This window comes from Cynoglossus semilaevis, chromosome 13 (genome assembly GCF_000523025.1).
Source record: "Cynoglossus semilaevis isolate Cse_v1.0 chromosome 13, Cse_v1.0, whole genome shotgun sequence".
Lineage (NCBI taxonomy): Eukaryota > Metazoa > Chordata > Actinopteri > Pleuronectiformes > Cynoglossidae > Cynoglossus > Cynoglossus semilaevis.
Genome location: NC_024319.1, coordinates 2,180,019 through 2,200,627, shown reverse-complemented (window position 1 = coordinate 2,200,627; position 20,609 = coordinate 2,180,019). Strand labels below are relative to the sequence as shown.

The following is a 20,609-nucleotide window of genomic DNA, read 5'->3' as shown; positions in this document are numbered from 1 at the left end:
TGGCGGCCCGGCGCCGCGGGCGGCCGCGGTCAGCTGCGGTCAGCTGTGGTCGCCGCTCGTCCTCGTGTCGTTATATAACATTATGAACTTTTATTATTCAAAAAAAAAAAAACTACACTGGTAAAAAGTGAATGAATGATGTCATTTGATTGACAGGTCGGTCGATTGATGATGTCTGAATGATAACTAATCCATTTTTCTCTGTTCTACTTCTTGTCTACAGATCGATCAGCCCGATCTGTTGATCCCGATCGAGTGGAACAACGAAACGAAGAGGTCACAGGTCGAAACCCAGGTCAGTGACCGACCCTGTCGATGTCTGTTCATGCCCCCCCCCACACCGACCCCCCACCTCACTCTCTCTCTCTCTCTCTCTTGTCCAGACACTGCGGCCCTTCTTGTCCACCTGTCAGAGGTACCTGACCTTACTGGGGGCCCCTGATGACAAGAGTCTCCACCACGTGGGACACTTCCTGTCTCTGTCCTCTGAACTTGCAGTCGCTGCTTCACCGCCGCGGTATCGCCTGTCGAAAGGACAACTGTACCAGCGCATGTCCATCAGAGATCTCCAGGTACGGCCCTGTCCTCACTCAGACGTCCACATGTCCCCCCCAGTCGGTGGTCTCTTCACCCAAATGTCCCCACAGCTCCAGGCCCCTGACATCGACTGGTTAGGATGTCTGCAGACCACCTTTGAGCCACTCAACATAACTGAGGACGACCAGGTGTTTGTCCATAACCTGCCCTTCATGGTGAACATGTCGCTCATCGTCAGGAAGTGGAAGAACAAGCCGGAGAACAGCAACTTGTAGGAGACACACGGTTCAAATGTGACAAACAAAAACCAACACAAACCTGCTGAGTTTTTTCTTCTGACTCTTCTTTGTCTGGTGGTTCCGTCCTGACTCAGTGATCCGCTGCAGACCTTCATGGTCCTGAACCTGCTGCACACCATGATGCCTGCACTGGACTCCAGGTTCTCTAATGCTTCCAAGACTTTACCTGTGGCTCTGGAAGGAACCGGGGGGGTGAGTCAGTGAACACAACACAACTAGGACTGTAGAGGGCGCTGTGGTCCGCTCTGTGGGCTAGAACTAGCCTCTGGCTAATGAAAAACATATATTATTGAATTCATATTTTTATACATTTATTTTATTTCTATTAAAAAAAATCTAAAGATTAAGATCATTTTAATGTAAAAAACACTACTACTATCAGTAATCTGTATGTAAAAAACACTACTACTATCAGTAACACGTTACTTTTTTAATGCCATAGTTACTATTCCTTGTATCTGATTACTTTTATACTTCAGTAACTCAGTAACTACCTCAGTAACAAGTAACTGGAAACAAGTAAATTATGACTTTTTTTCAAGTGCCGCCGCCCAGTGGTTAGTTACCGTAACTATAATTTGCTGCCGAATACGAGTCCGCGGTCCCTGCAGTACATATGCCACGCCTGTATGTGGTGCTGTGTCAACCACACCATACAGCTTGCAAACTGTATACACAGTCTAACGAAGCTTTAAAGACCGAGATGGCTAACGCTAGCACACCAGATAGCTGAATTAGCTTCTCGACGTCGTATGGTTGTCGTCGCCGTGTAAACCGAGCCGGAGTTTATGGTTGACCTCCTCCCCAGGCACAGCCTCGATGGCAGCGCTGCGTGACGGAGACAGAGAAAGGGTTCAGCCCCGTCCTCACACACCTTCTCAGCCAGGGGGCAGCACACAGAGAGGTGAGCCGTCCGGCGTCACGTGTTTCTCCACAGATGAATCTAACGACGACGTCACATTTATTTATTTATTTTATTTTTCCAACAGGCCCAGGAAATCATTCAAGACATATTTTCTGCCTTTAAATCCAAGTTACAGCAACTCAAGTTGACCAATCAGACGACGCGCCGTATTCTCATTGATAAGGTAAAACAGGAACCCAGACTATCATCGTCGAGCTCATTATTATAACTATTACTTTTATCTTCATAATATTTATTTATTTCATTTTTTTCCGACGCAGGTTAATTCTCTGGTTCCAAAAGTCTGGACTTCAGATGAGACGAAGAGTGAAGATGAGCTGGACCGTCTCTATTCTACGGTACATTTGACCTCCACATGACCCCCACACATACAACCACATACCATGTACATGCACTGTATATTTCTGTGTAATGATAAAAAAAAAAGTGAACTGCACCACATGGTGGCAGTGGTGAGTGCTGCCAACAAGATGATAAAAACAGTCTAAATCTACACAGTGTATAATATATAATAAGAATTATAATATATGTATAAAATATAATGTCTTATTAATATGTTGATATATATATGTGATGTCACTTCCTGGTGAGTAGGACGTTTGAACTCTGAATTTCACTGCGACAGATCCGTGTAAACGTTCTGTCTTCAGTCGTGTCTTATCGCTGTCGTGTAAACAGCGCCTCACGTTGACCGTGAACTGTTGTCTTTCTCAGAAAGTGACGTCAGCGCCACCTGTTGTCACTGTGATGTGTCCTTATCAGCTGTTTGTTTTGAAGGCGTGGTCGCCCAGTTAGAATCAGCAGGACAACCACGCCCCCTGCAGGTTCATTGTCATGCCTGCAGGCTCCCGTACCCAGGGTTTGATGATTGTCATTCTGACCTTGACCTCAAATCACCGCTCAGTCCAGCAGTCATGTGATTTCAGGTGTCCATGAACGACCACCGGTTCTTCTCCAACTACGTCACGTTGTTGTCCCTGTGGCAGCGGAGGCAGAGGGCAGCGCTGAGTGGCCACGGCGTTCCCGTCGATGTGTGAGTGTGGACTTCAAACTGTAACGGATCAGTAACAGATGATCAGTGATCTGATGATGTCTCATCTCCTCCAGTCTGTCGGTGACGCCAAGACTCCTGGGAAACCGCCTCCTCTTTCCCATGGGACTGTTTGTCCCGCCTCTCTTCCATCCCACCTATCCCAGGTGACCTCAGCTCTGATCGTGGAATCACCTCGTCTTCATCACTGCTGTCATTGAACCTTGTTTTTTTTTTCCATTTCCTCTCCCTTTTTTAATCAGGGCAATGAATTATGGGGTGGTGGGCTTCCTCGTCGCCAAAGACCTCCTCCACCTGCTGCTGCCGAACAGTAAGAGCTGCAACGTAGTACTTTTTAAACCAACTACAGACAACCACACAGTCTCATTCTCATCCACATCAAACAATTGAACAGTTTTGTTTTTCTAAACCTCTGGGTCGCAGACCACAGACAGGGTCACCTTCTGTGATAAAGGACGTCACAAATACAAACAAAAATGTTCCTCATCAGTAGAACAGTGGGAAATGTAATTCATAAAAACATTCTAATATCAAAACTCCTTAATTATAGGGTTTTTGTCATTATATTTTTGTCATTATATATTGATATATTTATATTGCTAAGGTTTAACTTTATTGATTCCGCAACAGGGAAAATTGAATTGAAACCAGGAATCCTAACTGCTAGACCATATGGGATTCTATTAATATATGTATATATATATATATTTTCTTCTTCTTCTTTCACGTTCCTATATACAAATATATAAATGTATTTTTATACATACAGATATGTAGGTACTGTATATAACATACATATACACAGTATATATTTCATATATGTCTCATCAAGTGATTTACATCAACTCTTATGATTTTGGTCAGTTTACTGCCTGGTCACATCTGTCTGACTGATTTTCTGTCTGTTGCTGCAGTTCACTCCCAGAGTGAGACAGTGAGAGACGTGGGTGGATGTGTGTGGACTCACTATCTCACAGTGACAGACAGAGCAGGTGGAGCAGGTGGAGGAGGAGGTGCTGCTCTGACAGCAGCTCAGCAGCAGGAGCTGTGGGTTCAGTACACTGCACTGCAGACAGCTCTGCAGGTGAGGAAGCTCAGAGTTTGGTTTCTTTTTTTAAACCACTGTCACCAAACAAACATCATGTGTTTTCACCCGTGTCCCTCCAGGCGTACCAGCTAAATCTGGAGACACGTCCAGAGGACACGTCCATCTCTGGACTGTCCTACACTCGTCTCTTCCTCTCCTCCTTTTCTCAGGTAATGAACGCTTGACGTTTGATGTGTTTTTATTTCCCTCACACACTCACACTGTTGGGTTTGTTTTTATTTCCCTCACACACTCACACCAACTGCTGTCTTCATCAGGGTCTTGTTTGATTGTTTTCCTCAGATGAACTGTGACAGCGACCCCCACCATGAGTCCATGCCCCTGCAGCCCTCCTTCTTGATCACAGTCTTTTGTGCCGGATCCGATCTTTGTCCATCCGACCTCCGGTGTCCACGGAACGCCCGGACACATTCCTTACAGAAATGCTGAAGAGACTTTAGTTATTCAGTTTCCTTTACTCAATACTGCCACCTGTGTGGTGCTGTGGGAAAATCAGCCGAGCGCCGCGGACGTCTGACGAGCGTCGGAGTGATGAAGGTCTACGCGGCGGCCGTGAAACCCCAGAGACACTGATGTACTTCTGTATCTGTAGCTTTTGGATGTTCTGTCTGCTGTTTATTGTTGGATAAATATATATACATTAAAAAAACTATTTTCTTTTACACAGTTGTTGGAGTTCTGCAGAAAATGTTGGAGAACCAAAACTTAAAGAACTCACTACGAAGAAATGTGGTAGAAAATATATTTTGTAAGGTTTTCAGATTTCCTCCACTAATTCCAACAACACAGACAAAAGAAATGAAATAACATCAGGAAACACAGCTCCAGGAAGTGATGTCACTGACTAGCTGTGGCTCAAAATCACTCACGAAGAAGATTTGGTACAAAGAGTAAAGTCGATGCTGCAAATACAGTGTCAATACGGGGGGCGGGGGTGGGTCAGAGGACGCCCCACACCTCCTCAAAGGCCGAGCAAATCTTGGCACAGGTGAGTGCTCCAGAGAGCGGGTAGTTACTGATCGACACCGTTTTCTCTGTGTAGTCCACGTTAATCTGACGGACGAGAAAAAAAAACACCCGTTAATGTCAGTGGATCAGCAGCATGTGAAACATGAAGACACTTCTCACCGCTCCGTGTGCAAATGCTCCGATCACCACGGCGGCCGGTCCGTCTGGCACCAGTGTGCGGGGGCAGACGGCCTCCCCTGAGGTGAAGGAGGTGCCAATGCGGGGGCAACCAGGAGGCAGGTGGTTCGTCACCGGGTTTTTAATCATCCTCAGAAGCTTCTGTGGTCCGTCAGCGGCTCTGACGCTCAGCTTGTGCAGCAGCTGGACTAAAATGGCAAAAAGAAAAAGATAAGTTTCTGACATAATTAATAAACAAATAAATAAACCACAAAGATGACGATGAAGTTTACCCATGAGGCCACAGAAGCGGGGGAAGGTCCTGGGGATGCGGGTCTGTGGGTTGATCTCTATTAAGGCGTTTTTCTCTGTGTGGACGTAGACCTGCAGCAGACCTGCTCTGTTCAGTGGACTGTCCATCAACATGAGGAGACACTGAGGACAGACAAAAGCACATCACTGTCCCTGATAATAAGGAAGAGACAACAACAACACGTCTTCTTCTCAACAAAAAGAAATTCTAACAAAAAAACAGCAAGTACAAATCAAAGCAAAATGAACAAATAAACATAGTACTGTAAAAGGAAGTAGAACTAGACATCGTAGTAATAGTAGTAGTAGTATTCCTAGTATTACCTGGTGTGTGATATCCGGTCTTATGTGTCCCGGGTCTCTCCCACTTTTGATGATGATATTTTTGTGCTGATCACAGTTCAACAACTCGAAGCTTTTTCCAACCTGGAATTCAAAATAAAAACTCGGTAAAAATGTGTACACGGTTTAAACCAAGAGGAAACGGCGACGTAAACAACCCCCGGCTGAGGCCTCACCTTCACGGTCTCTAACGAGGCTCCCTCCAGGATCACCACCAGCCTCCTCTCTGCCATACGGTCGTGCAGACTGCGGAGGTATTTCGCCGGTTTTGGCTCATATTCGTCTAAATGTTCTAAACCACGCTTCTTCTCAACAGGAGCCGCCATGATGGCTTTGCACAGGAGTGTCGCAGGCTGATTACGTCAATGTAGACGTGTTGTTTAAAGGAAGGAGCAGAAAGAACACAAAACGATGTTTAATTCGAGTTTAAATGGAGACGAAATAAACTAGAAGCGTCTATGGAAAACCTTTTACCAAATAATATTAAAAGTTAAATTAACCACATTGTTAAAACGGTTTGTTTATTAACATTATACGTCACCAGTGAGCGCCGGATGTTCCTTCACAACGTGCTGAAGAAAACTTCACGTGTGAAATATATCTCACATCGTCCGGAAAGAAAGTCGTCTTTGGTGAAAAGATCACGGATTAGTTGGTGAGTGTTTGAACGGTTGGTTTTGTGTTTCACATGGGAATCGAACCTTCACTCTGTCTATCTGTACGTACTTGGCCTTTGTAACCTTTTCACTAAGACACACTGCATGCGGTCCAGTCGTCAGTCGTCCTCCTGCTGGTAGAAACTTTAATAATGTCGAATTAACAGCAACAACAATGAAATAGTTTGTGCAGAAATGTGAGGTTTTGTTTTGCAGATAAACTGCATTTCACTGCCCAGAGAAACGAGAGTCTAACCGGACAGGCCACTGCTCTGCTCCCCTTTAACGAACTGTGTGTAAAATCAGATATAAATATATATAATACAACCGTGATCATGGTTAATTATGTTACCTTTTTTACTTTAGAGAAAATGGAACCAACAGAACAACTTGAGAGAAACTTGAAAAACATGTAAAGTAAAAGTGACGCAATTAATTACAAAACAACATCAAGTAAATAGAAATGATTAATTAAGATGGAATAAAATAATAATACATGTTTATTATAACAATATAAAAAGTTAGATTGGTGATTATGTCGTTTATTTTTGTCTGTTTTTTTCTTTGCTTCAACGTTTCAATGTATTCAGCGCGGGATTAATAAAATGTAATCTAATCTGATCTGATCTAGTTTAATCTGATCCAGTATCGACTGCAGCAGGTACTGCAGTAGTATCCAGTTGCTCCGGGGCCACAGTGCCGGGGCAGGTTCAGTGGACGGGCAGTTAATCCGTCTTTTTTCCGTCTGCTGTTTCTCAGCTCGTGGTCATGGGTCGGAAGTTGGATCCCACCAACAAGGTGAAGCGGGGGCCGGGCAGGAAAGCCAGGAAACAGCGGGGCGCGGAGACAGAGTTGGCCAAGTTTATAACTGATGGTGAGTGCGACCTTCACCTCACCTTCTCCTGAACTCATCACCGCCTCAGTGTGGCGCCAAAACAAAACGTCATCATCGAGATGTGATGAAATAATTATTTCTCTTTTTTTCCCTGTTTATAGAAGAATCTGAAACAAAACGCCTGTCGAGCCGAGGCAGGAAAAGGTAAACGTTGACTTATGGAGTACTCGTCCGTGTACTACCTCTCTGGTTACATGTACTTTACTCATACTCTTACTTTTCAGAGCTGCTAAGAGGCTCCAGAAGGTGAAGGAACCAAAAGAAAAACTGAAGAAAGGTAAAAAAAAAAGTAGTGCCTGTAGTTGCAGGTTAATGTGATTTTTAGAATTTAAATTTGGATAAATTTGAAAAAGGAAACTCAGCAAACGTAAACATTCTGTGCAGATCTGAGATTGACAGTTCTATATTTATGATCATGTGTATGAACCAGAAGGATGGAGGAAATTTGATCAAATGTTTTTTCAAACCTCCTGTAGACTTTACTAAAGGAGCATTCCTCAATTTTTTTTATGTTTGTTTTACGTCCAAGGATTCACTGATGAAAACAGTAAATGGTTGAAACCAGTGAAGAAGAAACAGAAAACTGATGAAAGTGAAGAGGACAGCGATACAGAGTGGGAAGAAGAGGAGGAAGAGGAGCAGGAGGAGGTGAAGCTACAGCCACAGCCCAAAGTGAAAGGAGGAGAGGAATTAGGAAAAAAGACGTTGAAGAAGACGCCACAACCGAAACAAGAGGAGGAGGAGGAAGAAGATGATGACGACGACGATGACGAAGAAATGGTTGATGATTATGGCACTGTTAATGATGAAAGTGGAGAAAAGTCAGGAGAAGAAGAAAGTGATGAAGAGGTGGGTGGTTTTATATTATTCAATTATCAGATTATATTTGAAGTGAATTAATCACAAAAGTCTTAATGTGATTTATGTTAATGTATTATATATATATATTTTTTTTTTGACTTTGTTTTTGTATTTTATATTTAGCTTCTTCCCATCGAGCGAGCAGCAAAGAAAGAGAAGAAAAAGAAGAAGAGCATGGCTGAGGAGAGTGATGAAGATGAGGATGAGGAAGATGAGGAGGGAGAAGACGACGATGAAGATGACCAATCAGACGGTGACATGGAAGAGGAGGACACTGTCCAGGCCAACATTGATGAAATGGATAAGTTTCGTCTTCCTGGAGCCGAAGAGGCCGAGAAAGAAGGTGGAAAAAAAAAGATTTTGTTAAAAGATTTCAAATAAAAACAACAATCGTTCTGTGAATAATTCACACGTTTGTTTCCTGTGTACGTTTGAAGCCGTCCTGCCTCTGGACCTGAAGACGGTTTATCAGCGAATTAAGGACAACGTCGACGTTCTCTGTAACTTCTCCTCCAAAAGAGAGGAGGGAAAATCCAGGGCGGAGTACATCAGTCTGCTGAAGAAAGATCTCAGCACCTACTACAGCTACAACCACTTCCTCATCGAGAAGTTGATGGACATCTTCCCCCTGTCAGAGGTGTGTGTGTGTAAATATATACAGTGAGGCCTCGAGATACGAGTTTTCCAGGTTAGGAAGTTTTCCTCAACGCAGCTCCATTTTTTTCCACCCGACAAACAAAAGGCGACTCGACACGTTATATACAAATAATTATTATTATTTTATATGATCAATATATTTGTTTATACCTATGTTTCTGCTGTTTACATATATATACACTCATATATTTATATACACTTACGTATACGTGGTTACCTTCATATTTTCCCATTAAATGTCAGATGGAAGTGGACTGAGATTCTGGTTCTGTTCTTCTCACTGACAGCTGGTCGACTTCCTGGAGGCCAATGAAATTCAGCGACCCGTCACCATTCGGACCAACACTCTGAAGACGAGGCGACGAGATCTCGCTCAGGTGAGTTGCTGGAACGTGACACGTGGTCTCCCCGGTCAGTCCTGGACCCTGAACGTCCCTGCCTCTGTTTCCAGGCCTTGATCAACCGAGGCGTGAACCTGGACCCACTGGGGAAATGGTCAAAAGTGGGTTTGGTGATCTTCGACTCCTCCGTTCCTATTGGTGGGTTTCAGCACGTCCTGTGAATGTCTGAACCAATAACTCCTAACTATTCTGATCAGTCGATGAAGGACCATGGTCTGAGCATCTGAGAAGCTGATTGGTTGTCTGATTGTCTGTGCAGGCGCCACTCCAGAGTACCTGGCCGGTCATTACATGTTACAGGGAGCGTCCAGTTTTCTGCCTGTCATGGCGCTCTCTCCACAGGAGGGGGAGCTGGTGTTGGACATGAGCTCAGCTCCAGGAGGGAAAACCACATATATTGGTGAGATTTTCTGACGTCTAATCTAGGTCACATGACTGAGGTCACCACAGCCTGGTGGTCAGAGCTGTGAACTGCAGAAGTCGCTGCTTCTTAAAAACTTCTCTCTGAAATTACTGGACCTGTTCATCCAGAACAGAAGGTTCTAGATCCACCAATCAGTTCCAATATGTACCTGGTTGAGCTGGTCCACAGCGCTTGAGTCACCTTTGACCCTAGACTTTTATCAAATGGATTTTTTTTCCATTTGATTGGCAGCTCAGCTCTGTTGTTTATCACCAGTGAAGGTTGACTTTGAACTTTCTTCATCTTCAGCTCAGCTGATGAGGAACACCGGGACCATCGTAGCCAACGATGCTAACGCTGACCGCTTGAAGAGCGTGGTGGGAAACATCCACCGTCTGGGCGTCACCAACACTGTGGTCTGTAACTACGATGGCAGACAGTTCCCAAAGGTAACTACAAATATGTGGAAGGAGTACTTCACTGGTTCAGGTCTGTATCACAGTACAGCAGTGTGAAGTTTTTGTTTTTTTTCTCCCCCCACAGGTGATGGGTGGGTTTGACAGAGTGCTGCTGGACGCTCCGTGTTCAGGCACAGGGGTCATCGCTAAAGATCCAGCAGTGAAAACCAGCAAGGTACCGATTATTTACACTGGTACTGTACTAGAAAAAGTACTCTGAATACTGGCTCATATTCAGTACCTGCTCCCCCCTCACTCCCCCCCTCCTTCCTCAGGACCAGGTAGACATCCTGCGCTCCGCTCACCTGCAGAAGGAGCTGCTCCTGGCCGCTATAGACTCTGTCAATGCTGAGTCGCCCTCAGGAGGATATCTGGTGTACTGCACCTGTTCAATAACGGTATGATTGTGGCGTAGATCTGTGTAGGCTCTTGGTGAAGGTGATATATGCGGTCGCCTAGAGCGCCATCTGCTGGAGGGACCCTGGCTCCACCCAGAAAGTGTTAAATGACATTCGTACTGTGTTCCACCAGGTGGAGGAGAACGAATGGGTGGTGGACTACGCCTTAAAGAAAAGGAACATCAAGTTAGTTCAGACAGGACTTGACTTCGGCAAGGAAGGCTTCACAAGGTCTGAAATATGGAAACTGTGTGTGTGTGTGTTCTCGGGTAACGCATGATTTTATGTTTTTAATCTCTTTTTTTTTTCCATCTTGTAGATTCAGGGAACGCAGGTTCCATCCTTCTCTGCAGCTGACTCGGCGATTTTATCCTCATTCTCACAACATGGACGGGTTTTTTGTGGCTAAACTGAAAAAGTTCTCCAATGTCATTCCGACCACGCCGTCAGACAAAGGTAACGCCGCTGAGCTGGATGTGTTGGTTTCTTTTTTTTGTTTTTTTTTCCATCTGTTTACAATGTTCTAATTCCAACGTTTCTGTTCCAAACGTAGAGGACGACGTGACGGAGGCGTCTGAGGGGACGACCGCTGTCGAATCTGCTGAAACCAAAGGCGTCAAGACCAAGAAGACGGTCTCTGGTCAGGCAGGAACCGCCCACACCAACGGGACGCCAGCCAAAGAAAACAACAAGAAAACAAACGTCAAGTCCAAACGCAAGGAGTCCCCCCCAGCTGCTGGACCGAAGAGGGCAAAGGTCGCCAAGCTGGACGCACAGACTGTGAAGGCAGCAGTGAAGAAGAGTGACCAGAGTAAAGCGTCCAAGGCTGCCAAACCTGATGGGAAAAAATTGGAGAAAAAGAACGCCACAAAAATGAAACCACGCATAAAAAAGAACAGAATAGGGAAAAACAAATTCAACAAACTGAAGAAGATGTTGAACAAACAGGATGACGTGTGATTTTGTACGTGGTGTGTTCAGGTGTGTGTAATAAGAGCAGAACGATGTATTAGAAATGTACAGCTGGAGAAAGAGGCTCCTTTTTTATTTGTATGACAGATTAGTCTTTGTGTTTGTTGATTTAACTGCAGAGTGGGACAATGTTGAAGAATCTGTGAGATCAAAATACATTTTAAAATATTTTCCTCATTGATGTGTTTCATTCTTCTGTGGTCGATGTGAATCGTTTTGGGTTTTTTTTTTTTAGAATTTGTTACTTTTGTGTCCATCTACCTGAACCCACAGATGTTTGTAGCTGTTCTTCAATTAAATTAACAACACGATCTAAAGTGTTGTATCCTTCCCGCCGAAAACATTGAAATGACGTCCAAAAACAAGAACACTTTCACGAACGCACCCGAAAATCTTATTTTATACAGGCGTTAGTTCGTTTATATTTTCACATGGGACTTCATCATGAGGACACCAGGGGGCTCCATAGACACAGGAACTGTATGTAGGAGTTTAGAAAAAAAGAGAGGGAATCACAGTCACGTGGTTAATCGAGGCAGGAAGCGGTGGCACTGGTATTTACATTTTCCAAGATGGCGGCCGGGATGTATTTGGAGCATTACTTGGACAGTACGCTTTTTATTTTATTTCCTCAACATGTCGCAGAAATATTAATGCACACTTTACAATCTGTGACGTAATTATCGCTGCCTTGTTACTTCGGCATATTTTACGAATTCACCAATGATCGGAGTCAGAGTCGACTGACGACCGACTGTTTTAGGCTCAGTCTATTTGCTGAAAAGGACGTTGCATGGGGCGAAGAAGGGATGCTGTCTGCGGCTACATGCAGACATGTCCTCGCTGTCTTTTACCGAGTTCAAAGTTTGTCTTTGTCTTGTCTCCTACTCTTCTCATTATTCGAGGACATTTGTATTTGAACAGCTAATGTTAACAACGCGACTGCTATCCTTTTCCCGCATCTCTCCACACACCGCAGCTAGCTTCCCTGTTTTTATTTACAGTGAGATTAACTGTGGTTTCTTTCACTTCAACAGGCATCGAAAATCTGCCGTTCGAGCTGCAGAGAAACTTCAATTTGATGAGAGATTTAGATCAACGCACTGAGGGTGAGACAACAGCGTGGACAGTAGTAGTTTTCATTCAGGAAACAACCACGATTACTCTGTACATCAGTGGGAAAACATCACGACAAACTGTTGATTTACGGTTCATGGTTTTACCATGGTGGTACTTGGTATAGTTAATAAATTGTAAATTTTATTTAGCTCGATATACATTTGTTTTCTCCATAAATTGTATGGTATCGAAATAGAAATTGTTTAAGTTTAAAGTAGAATCAGAAAATAACAAAGAACTCATTATAACTCAAACTGCATCTGAGCATTTGTTCAATTTTGAAACTTTGTTTTTATTTTTAGATCTGAAAGGACAGATCGACTCTCTGGCTAAAGAATACACGGCCAACGCTCGCACTCTTCACTCCGAACAGAAGCTGTCAATACTGAGGCAAATTCAACAGTCCTACAGTAAATGTAAAGAGTTTGGAGATGATAAGGTGCAGCTGGCCATGCAGACGTACGAAATGGTTGGTACCTCACTCTTTTATAGACCTATTCTGGAAGACCAGTTTAACCAGAGTGTGTTGACTGTAGTGGAGCTCAGTGGACGACGGTCGGCTAAAGTGCTGTCTCCTTAGGTTGACAAACACATCAGACGTCTGGACACAGACCTGGCGCGGTTCGAGGCCGACCTCAAGGAAAAGCAGATTGAGAGCACAGATTATGATTCCACCTCCAGTAAGGGGAAGAGAGGTGGGTCTTTTTTTTTTCATTTTGTTGCCATGGTGACGTTGAAAACCTTGTGAGTCAAGTCACTGTTGAGATTCATTTCCCTGTGTGTGTGTGTGTTATCTTCAGTAGAATCACGACAGAAGGAGAAGAAAATGGCTAAAACAAGGTCAAAGGTCAAGAGTTCAGATGAAGATGGAAGTCCTAAGAGTGCACAGAAGAAAGTCAAACTCCTCCAACCGTAGGTGTTGCTGCTGCTGCGCTCCAGACCGTGAGCTGCTGCGGTGGGAACTGTTCTCATGGAATGTGTCTGTATTTTTCCTCAGGGGAGAGTTCAACAGTCCTTCCTCCAACTTTGGAAACGTTCATCCCTCTGATGTGCTGGACATGCCGGTGGACCCCAACGAACCCACCTACTGCCTGTGTCACCAGGTGTCCTACGGAGAGATGATTGGCTGTGACAACACTGACGTGAGTCGGATTACATTTTTATTATCATTATTTTTATTATTTTTAGGGATGAGGCTGATTGGTCACTTTAAATACCGACAGTGTGAATGGCTGTTTTCTTCATATGCGACCTCGCAAGAAACGGTTCAACAAAAAAAATCATATAATTTCCATATAAATCTCCATGAGTCATATGATGGAAATGCAACATTTTCCCAATTTATTCTAATTAAGGCATTTAAAAAAACATGGTTGACATCGTTGTCTAGAAACTGATGTTTCTTAATCCACTGTGACCTTTAATTCCTCTCCTAAATATTCATCATTATTTTTTATTTCTGCATTTGTTTACGAAGCATTGACATTTGTAAAGGTCGCTGTTAGTCAAACAAAATTAACAAAATTAAAATTTAAACACAATAAATATATATATTCAGATTCAAACAATTTAATTTGCTATCAGCTGTTACTGTGTGGGTCCCTGGTCCCTGTGGTCTCAGGCTGGACCTCTGTCTTCTACTGGGACTGGTTCTACTCCTGCAGCCCTCACTGGGAAAGAGGAGATAAAAAATACATCAATTACTGTATTGATGTTCCCATTAACATTTAGGAAATTAAAATATACTGTCTGTAAATAAAGGAAATGCCTTAAAAAATACAAACAGGTGTAACTACGCCCTCTGCTGACGATTACTGGTATAAAAGATGAAAGAAAATTAAGCGTTATTGATGTTTTTTAATTATCAGCAGAATAAATTCAGCAAACTATCACTATGGATAAAATGTTCAGTACAGTGTGTGTCATAGTGTGTGTGTATTTAACCATGTGTGTGTTTTTCCAGTGCTCCATTGAGTGGTTCCATTTTGCGTGTGTTGGCCTGACGACCAAACCAAGAGGAAAATGGTATGAAAATGATTCTCACCTTAAAATAAAATCAGTTGTTTCTCATCAAAGCCTGTCACCTGACTTTATTTTCCATATATGGTCACCAGGTATTGTCCACGGTGCTTGCAAGACCGAAAGAGGAAATAAAGGGTCCTCAAAGAAGGGGACGTCTATCAGATGGAAAATTGAAAAAAAAATCCTTTTCATCAATTTCTCAAATATTTTGTTTCTCATTTCTTAACATTTGGTGCTTTTACTTTTGGTTTACACTAGATAATTGGCCTTGGTTTGATGCAGTGAGTGTGAAGGAACCAAGAAGTTACAGTTATATTTAAATAATGTTTTCTGTTAGGTAGCTGTTAACAGATGTTTCATTTTTTAAGATACTTTTGTTGCTGTTTTGTGTGTTTTTTTATATATATATTTTTATTTTACATGTGAATAATGAACACTACATTTTTGCCTAATGGTTTTATGGTTTACATTTCCCTAATACTGTACAATATATATTTGTTTGACCACAAAGTTTCTCTAAAAAAGGTTTTGGCTACGGCTTTTTTTCTTGCTTACATAGTTAGGTTCTTTTGCATAGCCTGGAACAATTTCTAGTTTTTCTAAGTGTAACCAGATGGAAACAATCATGGGATACTGCCTTCTGACAGTATTAGTCATCTGTGGTAACAAGTTAAACCATTTCATTTTAACGTTGGATTGAGAGCTGTATCTGAAGTAAAACATTTTGTGAAAAGTATTTCTGTAGCTGAAACATCGGTACCAGACTGGAGGGGGTGATTGTGTTGTCAATCATTTGAATACAGCTACTACCTCAAAAAAACAAAAAACAACCCATGCCTCTGTGTGTGTTTTATTGTCTAGTGACAACATATAGACCATGTCATAGAAACACCAAACCACAGTAGAAGTATTTCATGTACATGGCATGGTATTCTAAAATCATATATGATGTCATACAGATACTAAACTGAGAAATAAGATTTAAATTTGTGCCTCTAAATGCCAAACAAGGGCAATGTTTTTTTCTTTCACTCCATGTAGCCATGACCAAAGCTAATAGCTTCCATGCTAATTTGTAAACATTGACAAAAGAGTTTATAAACGTATTTTTGAGGCCTATATCTGACTGTAATAATCACAATTTGCAAAGACTGTCGTATACTACGTAAAAACATCGATAGATCAGAATATTTGAACGTTGATCGATTTAGGTGTAGTTCTTGTTACTCACCAAAAGGTGGTAATGTTGAGTCTCAGTTTCTGCGAAACTATTGGCGCATATAAATGACGCAACAGGCTCGTCGTTTTGGCGCGATGTCTATAAAATTTCAAACCAGACTAGTTGGAGGCAGTGGTAACGGAAGCTGCGAGTCTGTAGCTACAGACCAGCTTCGTTTCTTTCTGGACCACAGGCTTTTAAACGGTAGGTGTTCTATTCAAAACTTATATAAACATATTTAAGTCAAGTTTCAACTGGTGTTCGGGAAACACCTATTGTGCTGCAGAGGCCGTTAGCATGAAGCTAACCGAGCCGTTTACTCATTTAGTAGCAAAGTTTACACGGACAAAGCAGCCGTATGTTAACTAAATACAGTAGATAAACGTTTGATAATTGTGTTAAATGTTTGAGAACATATATAATTAGAAAAGTCGAATGTTTCTAAAATAGTTTCTGTTGTAATTTGTATTGACAATGTAAAGTCGATCAACTAGAGACCGTACCTACATTCATCTGTCCCGATTCCAGTGTTTTTAAACACTAACACTAACAAAACACTAATTTAAAGACTCATTGAAACTAAACGACCCTTCATATTAAACAGTAACGTATATAAAACAACTACAATTAATGTTTGGTGTTTTTTTTTTTCAGCCAGCAATGTCGTGGGATTTTATTTTACCCCTTTGCCTCGGGGATTTGGTGAAGACTGGTGGGATCAACCAATACGTAGTACAGGATGTGGTCTCCCCGAAGCATCTACCATCCAGTGTCAACAGTAAGTATGAAGTTGATTTAGTTAAATCTTTAAGGAAAAATCTATCTAGTAATGTTTTCAACTTCCTTCATTTAGAATTCAAGAGTGCCCTCAGAAGCAAAGGGCCTCTGTGTATCCTGGAGCACTTTGATACTGGCTACAGTGTGCTACAGTGAGTCTTTATCTCAATGCTAATTTATAGAATTCTATTAAAAGTTAAGAAAAGAAATGAACTCTTTGCTGTTGTTGTAGACACTGTAACTCAGTGGAGCTGGGTGTTAAGGAGGACACTCTGGAATTACTGGTCCAAGGTAAGAGTTTTAAATTAGTTTTTTCTATCAAAGTTTTAAAAAACATTCTGGACTCTTTCTGAACATGTGTGGAATTCTTTTCCTTCAGTGGTCAACAGCCTTGCTGGTTCTCTGCCCGCCGTACTCATCTCCACCACCACCCTCTCCACCGAGGAGCGCAAAGAGAAGCTCAACGCCGTTAAGATGAGCGTCTTCCTACTCTGCAAGCTAACGGAGACCCTGGAGGGTCACTCTTCAAGACAGAGTATTGTCTCTGCTCCTGGGAAGGTGTGGATCATCATAACACACACACACACACACACCCTGCTGGGATGTTCTTATGGTTCAGTCATTAGTTTTGATATGATTGAATGTTCTTTTTTTTTTGTTCTGTTACACAGGGTGGTAAAAAGGGTAAAGCTGGCGAGGGTCTGTTACAGTGGGACTCGGAGAGAGAAAGGGTGCTGCAGGTGCTCATTCAGCTCCTTCAGCTGGATATCCGTTCCCTCTGGAATCTCTCCCTGGTCGAGGAAGAGTTTGTCAGGTACTGATATAGAAATGGACGTTGTTGTTTCCATTAATACAGATATAGGTTTAATCTGTTCCACAACAGCACTCCTCTCCATCGCATGTTCCCCATTAAAAATAACTGAAAACCAATTAATTCATTCCAGCCCCCATAAATATACTTCTTATTAATTAAATTAACCCCCCAAATGTAAACAAACAAATATATTGATGATAAAAAAACTGGTAAAACAGAAGTACATTTTTTAGACTACTTTTTAGATAATACTTTATTAATCCCTCTGGAGAAAATTAGGAATTCTTGCATTTAGATGTAAATAAGAAAACTTATTTTTGTGTCTGGTTGGATCATTTTTAAATCAGTGTTTTGGTTACGTCTGCAGTTTCATCTGGGTTCTAACAAGTACTTTTTGGGGTCTGTATGTGTTCATTTTAACAGCTGTGTGACCTGCTGTTGTTACAAATTACTAGAGAATACGACCATCGGCCATGTCAAGAACAAACCCACCAGAGATGGAGTAATCCACCTCCTGGGTGTGTCGATCAAAAAGTACAATCACCTCCTGGGTAAGTCCCTCGGTGACACCTGTGACCTTTGAATATGACGGCTGCTGATGAGGTCGTGTCCACAGAGTTCATTCTCATTAACTCTTTCAGGTGCCAGTGTCAAGGTGATCCAGTTGCTGCAGCACTTTGAACATTTGGCGTCGGTTTTCGCTCAGGCCGTGGCTGTTTGGGGCAAAGAGTACGGAGTTAGGACCATCGTAGGAGAAGTGTTGAGGTCGGAGCACACTTCAATCACAGAACAGAACTTACCCACTGTGGCTACATCATTTTTTTGTATCAAAATTTTAAATCTTCATTATGGTTATTACAGGGAGATTGGTCAAAGGTCAGGGGAAGAGCTCGCCAGAGAAGGGTCAGGGGTCAAAGCCTTTTCTCTGTTTCTGTCAGAACTCGCTACAATGGTCCCTGATCTAATCATCCCAAACATCAGCATGCTCATCACACACCTGGAAGGAGAGGTAACACACACACACACACACACACACCTGAAGAGGAGAACCTGCTCCTGAAAAACAGTTTTATTAAGTTGGAATTCAGTGCCAAAATCTTTGGTTAATTAAAAAAAGACTTGCACAACATATTTAAGATGTACAGTCAGTGATAGAAAAATGTTGCCCAGTGATGAGACCAAGGCAAATATGAGCCAACTGACCTGGAGCCGGACTCTCCTTTGTCTGTTAGTGGCAGGTAATCTTGGCAGTGCAGAGGAGCGTTTCTGCTCTGCTGTAAGGGCCGGCCTACAGTGTACAGGCTAATCCCAAATTATTCCTCGTTAGTGACTGGGGCGTAATGACCGGGATGATGCCGCCATCAGTGTCTGGGTTTTACCGCGTTTAAAAAGGCAAAGGAGTTCACCCGGTTCTCTGGACGGTGGTTAGCCATGAGTTCTTTCTTTGGTAATCTGAGGGCAGTCACTGACAAACCCCTGTCTTGTCCTGTGACTCTGAGGATTTTGTTGTTGTTATTAAACACATTTTTATACAAATATATATTTTTTCAGAGCCACACCATGCGTGTAGCTGTGTGTGAGGTGCTGGGCGAGGCTCTGGTTCAGGTGCTGTGTGGCGACGGCCTCGATGACGCTGGTAAAGCGGACCGCGACCGGTTCTTGGACACGATTCAGGAACATATTCATGACACGCACTCCCACGTCAGGACCCGTGTTCTGCAGGTGTACACACGGATCGTCAACAGCAAGGTGTGTTTACCTGATAGGCCAGGGGTCACCGACCTTTCTGAGACCAGCACCCAGGCCCCCGGCACCATGTTGGTGACCCCTGTGATGGACCGTGATGTGAAGTTGTTGTTGTAATCCAAACTGTCTTCATGTGTTCAGGCTCTGCCTCTGTGCAGATACAGCGAAGTGATGGAGCTTGCTGTGGGCCGACTGATGGACAAATCAATTAATGTGGTGAAGAGCGCCATCCAGCTGTTGGCAGCCTTTATTGCACACAACCCCTACAGCTGCAAGGTAACTCCCCGTGAGTCCAAACTGGAGTAGACGGCCTGGGGTTCTGCCAACTCACCAGAATGTTTGTGTTTGTGTCAGTTGAGCAGTGCTGATATGAAGAAGCCGCTGGAGAAGGAAACGGCAAAACTCCGAGAGCTGAAAGAAAAGATAGACGGGAAAGCACCAGGTGTGTGTGTGTGTGTATAAACTCCTGTCGAAGTCATCTGAAGTCGTGCCAAAACTTCATTTCTGCCCAGTGATGAGACCAAGGCGAATACGAGCTTACAGGCCGAGAGCCGGATTCTTCTTTGCCTTTTAGTGGCAGGTAATCTTGGCAGTGCAGAGGAGGATTTCTGCTCTGCTGTAAGGGCCTGCCTACACTGAAACGGCTGTGACCAAATCACTCCCTAAAAGTTATTTTGGAGTGACTCTGGGAATACCGCCGACATTGTGTGTAGCGTGTGTGAAAAGGCAAAGAAGTTCATCCTTCTCTCTGTGACGCTCAGTAAGCTGTGAGTTATGTTCTTTGGTAATCTGAGGGCCCAGCTGTTGGCACTGGTTATCAGTAGTTAATAGTTAGTAGTTAATATTTTTGTTCCACTCTACCATTGATATTATTTAGCACTTTGATGATTTTTTTAAATTAACAATTAACAGTGAAATATTCATCTTCATAGTTCATTTTATTTTTCTATTTATTTTATTTATTTTCAGTCATTGTACACAGCGCCATTACCAAAATGAAGCCGACTTCATCATACAAAACCAAATGGGTTCACGACTTAAACCGTAATAAGTGTTAAACTTGTGAACTATAATAACCTCAGACATGATAAACCAAGCACAGCCCAGCAGGTGGAGACACTTGGAGGCTTTTGTTTTTTTCAGGGTGCATTAACTTTAACCTGCCCCCAGTTCTGAAGCAGTGGTAACAAAAAAATAAATACTGTAACTTATCTTTGATTGCAGTGGCAGTGATTAAGGCCTCTGAGCTGTGGGCGGCCATGGAACCTGAGTTGCTGGTCACAGTGAGGGCAGAACTGGAACCCAGCAGTGAAACTGAGGAGCAACAGGAAGGAGAAAAAGAAAAGGAAGGAGAAGATGATATGGCTACTGCAGTGATGATCGCCCAGTACCTCCGTGTCAACAAGTACAGGTAGTCCAAAGTACTAGTACTAGTACTGAGTGTGTCTGCGTCAGTGATTTTTATCCAGACTGCCACTGAAAAATGTTTGATTTCCCATCTCTGTCCACTGT

General features: G+C 42.9%; 5 protein-coding genes and 2 non-coding genes across 11 annotated transcripts in view; 6 read left to right on the top strand and 1 right to left on the bottom strand.

Moving 5' to 3' along the window:
- The window catches only part of kel (Kell metallo-endopeptidase (Kell blood group)), an 8,286-nt gene extending 3,704 nt beyond the window's left edge, over nucleotides 1–4,582 (top strand). For both annotated transcript variants that reach the window (XM_025061708.1, XM_008322860.3), the window contains exons 6-18: nucleotides 224–295; nucleotides 384–572; nucleotides 648–808; nucleotides 911–1,028; nucleotides 1,645–1,740; nucleotides 1,826–1,924; nucleotides 2,022–2,099; nucleotides 2,688–2,794; nucleotides 2,869–2,958; nucleotides 3,055–3,122; nucleotides 3,727–3,896; nucleotides 3,980–4,069; nucleotides 4,203–4,582. In XM_025061708.1, the coding sequence (XP_024917476.1) occupies nucleotides 224–295; nucleotides 384–572; nucleotides 648–808; nucleotides 911–1,028; nucleotides 1,645–1,740; nucleotides 1,826–1,924; nucleotides 2,022–2,099; nucleotides 2,688–2,794; nucleotides 2,869–2,958; nucleotides 3,055–3,122; nucleotides 3,727–3,896; nucleotides 3,980–4,069; nucleotides 4,203–4,349 (1,485 nt within the window). In that variant the 3' untranslated portion in view covers nucleotides 4,350–4,582. The remainder of the gene's footprint in view (nucleotides 1–223; nucleotides 296–383; nucleotides 573–647; nucleotides 809–910; nucleotides 1,029–1,644; nucleotides 1,741–1,825; nucleotides 1,925–2,021; nucleotides 2,100–2,687; nucleotides 2,795–2,868; nucleotides 2,959–3,054; nucleotides 3,123–3,726; nucleotides 3,897–3,979; nucleotides 4,070–4,202) is intronic.
- A 66-nt stretch (nucleotides 4,583–4,648) lies between these two features.
- On the bottom strand, nucleotides 4,649–6,025 carry emg1 (EMG1 N1-specific pseudouridine methyltransferase). The gene is made up of 5 exons (XM_017038118.2): nucleotides 5,876–6,025; nucleotides 5,682–5,783; nucleotides 5,339–5,480; nucleotides 5,049–5,254; nucleotides 4,649–4,973 (listed from the first exon to the last, which is right to left on the bottom strand). The coding sequence occupies exons 1-5, from the start codon at nucleotides 6,023–6,025 to the stop codon at nucleotides 4,860–4,862; spliced, it is 714 nt and encodes a 237-aa protein (XP_016893607.1). The 3' UTR covers nucleotides 4,649–4,859.
- Nucleotides 6,026–6,119: 94 nt separating this feature from the next.
- nop2 (NOP2 nucleolar protein homolog (yeast)) lies at nucleotides 6,120–11,711 on the top strand. Its single transcript, XM_008322747.3, has 16 exons — nucleotides 6,120–6,354; nucleotides 7,115–7,229; nucleotides 7,352–7,394; nucleotides 7,475–7,527; nucleotides 7,780–8,099; nucleotides 8,235–8,454; nucleotides 8,549–8,748; nucleotides 9,056–9,145; nucleotides 9,220–9,307; nucleotides 9,429–9,569; nucleotides 9,882–10,021; nucleotides 10,116–10,205; nucleotides 10,306–10,428; nucleotides 10,562–10,659; nucleotides 10,748–10,884; nucleotides 10,982–11,711. The coding sequence occupies exons 2-16, from the start codon at nucleotides 7,124–7,126 to the stop codon at nucleotides 11,386–11,388; spliced, it is 2,256 nt and encodes a 751-aa protein (XP_008320969.1). The 5' UTR covers nucleotides 6,120–6,354; nucleotides 7,115–7,123; the 3' UTR covers nucleotides 11,389–11,711.
- A 158-nt stretch (nucleotides 11,712–11,869) lies between these two features.
- ing4 (inhibitor of growth family, member 4) lies at nucleotides 11,870–15,067 on the top strand. 4 transcript variants are annotated; one of them, XM_008322750.3, is made up of 8 exons: nucleotides 11,870–12,009; nucleotides 12,438–12,509; nucleotides 12,822–12,988; nucleotides 13,100–13,214; nucleotides 13,323–13,431; nucleotides 13,517–13,661; nucleotides 14,483–14,544; nucleotides 14,634–15,067. In XM_008322750.3, exons 1-8 carry the CDS (start codon nucleotides 11,973–11,975, stop codon nucleotides 14,671–14,673), a joined length of 747 nt encoding a protein of 248 aa, XP_008320972.1. In that variant the 5' UTR covers nucleotides 11,870–11,972; the 3' UTR covers nucleotides 14,674–15,067. The 4 variants fall into 4 exon arrangements, with proteins under 4 accessions (XP_008320972.1, XP_008320970.1, XP_024917479.1 ...); XM_008322748.3 differs by having other exon boundaries at nucleotides 11,871–12,009; nucleotides 13,320–13,431; XM_025061711.1 differs by lacking the exon at nucleotides 11,870–12,009 and adding an exon at nucleotides 12,027–12,264.
- Nucleotides 15,068–15,831: 764 nt separating this feature from the next.
- The window catches only part of ncapd2 (non-SMC condensin I complex, subunit D2), a 14,997-nt gene continuing 10,219 nt past the window's right edge, over nucleotides 15,832–20,609 (top strand). Inside the window, 13 exon segments of the mRNA XM_025061712.1 lie at nucleotides 15,832–15,964; nucleotides 16,415–16,538; nucleotides 16,614–16,689; nucleotides 16,770–16,828; nucleotides 16,917–17,095; nucleotides 17,209–17,351; nucleotides 17,775–17,902; nucleotides 17,993–18,116; nucleotides 18,213–18,360; nucleotides 18,903–19,100; nucleotides 19,239–19,373; nucleotides 19,452–19,539; nucleotides 20,322–20,549. Of these exon segments, the coding sequence (XP_024917480.1) occupies nucleotides 16,421–16,538; nucleotides 16,614–16,689; nucleotides 16,770–16,828; nucleotides 16,917–17,095; nucleotides 17,209–17,351; nucleotides 17,775–17,902; nucleotides 17,993–18,116; nucleotides 18,213–18,360; nucleotides 18,903–19,100; nucleotides 19,239–19,373; nucleotides 19,452–19,539; nucleotides 20,322–20,549 (1,624 nt within the window). The 5' untranslated portion in view covers nucleotides 15,832–15,964; nucleotides 16,415–16,420.
- Nucleotides 18,516–18,812, top strand: LOC112488001 (small nucleolar RNA U85). The gene has a single exon (XR_003051660.1). It is a non-coding gene; the product is annotated as a small nucleolar RNA U85 (small nucleolar RNA).
- Nucleotides 19,604–19,895, top strand: LOC112488000 (small nucleolar RNA U85). Its single transcript, XR_003051659.1, has one exon. It is a non-coding gene; the product is annotated as a small nucleolar RNA U85 (small nucleolar RNA).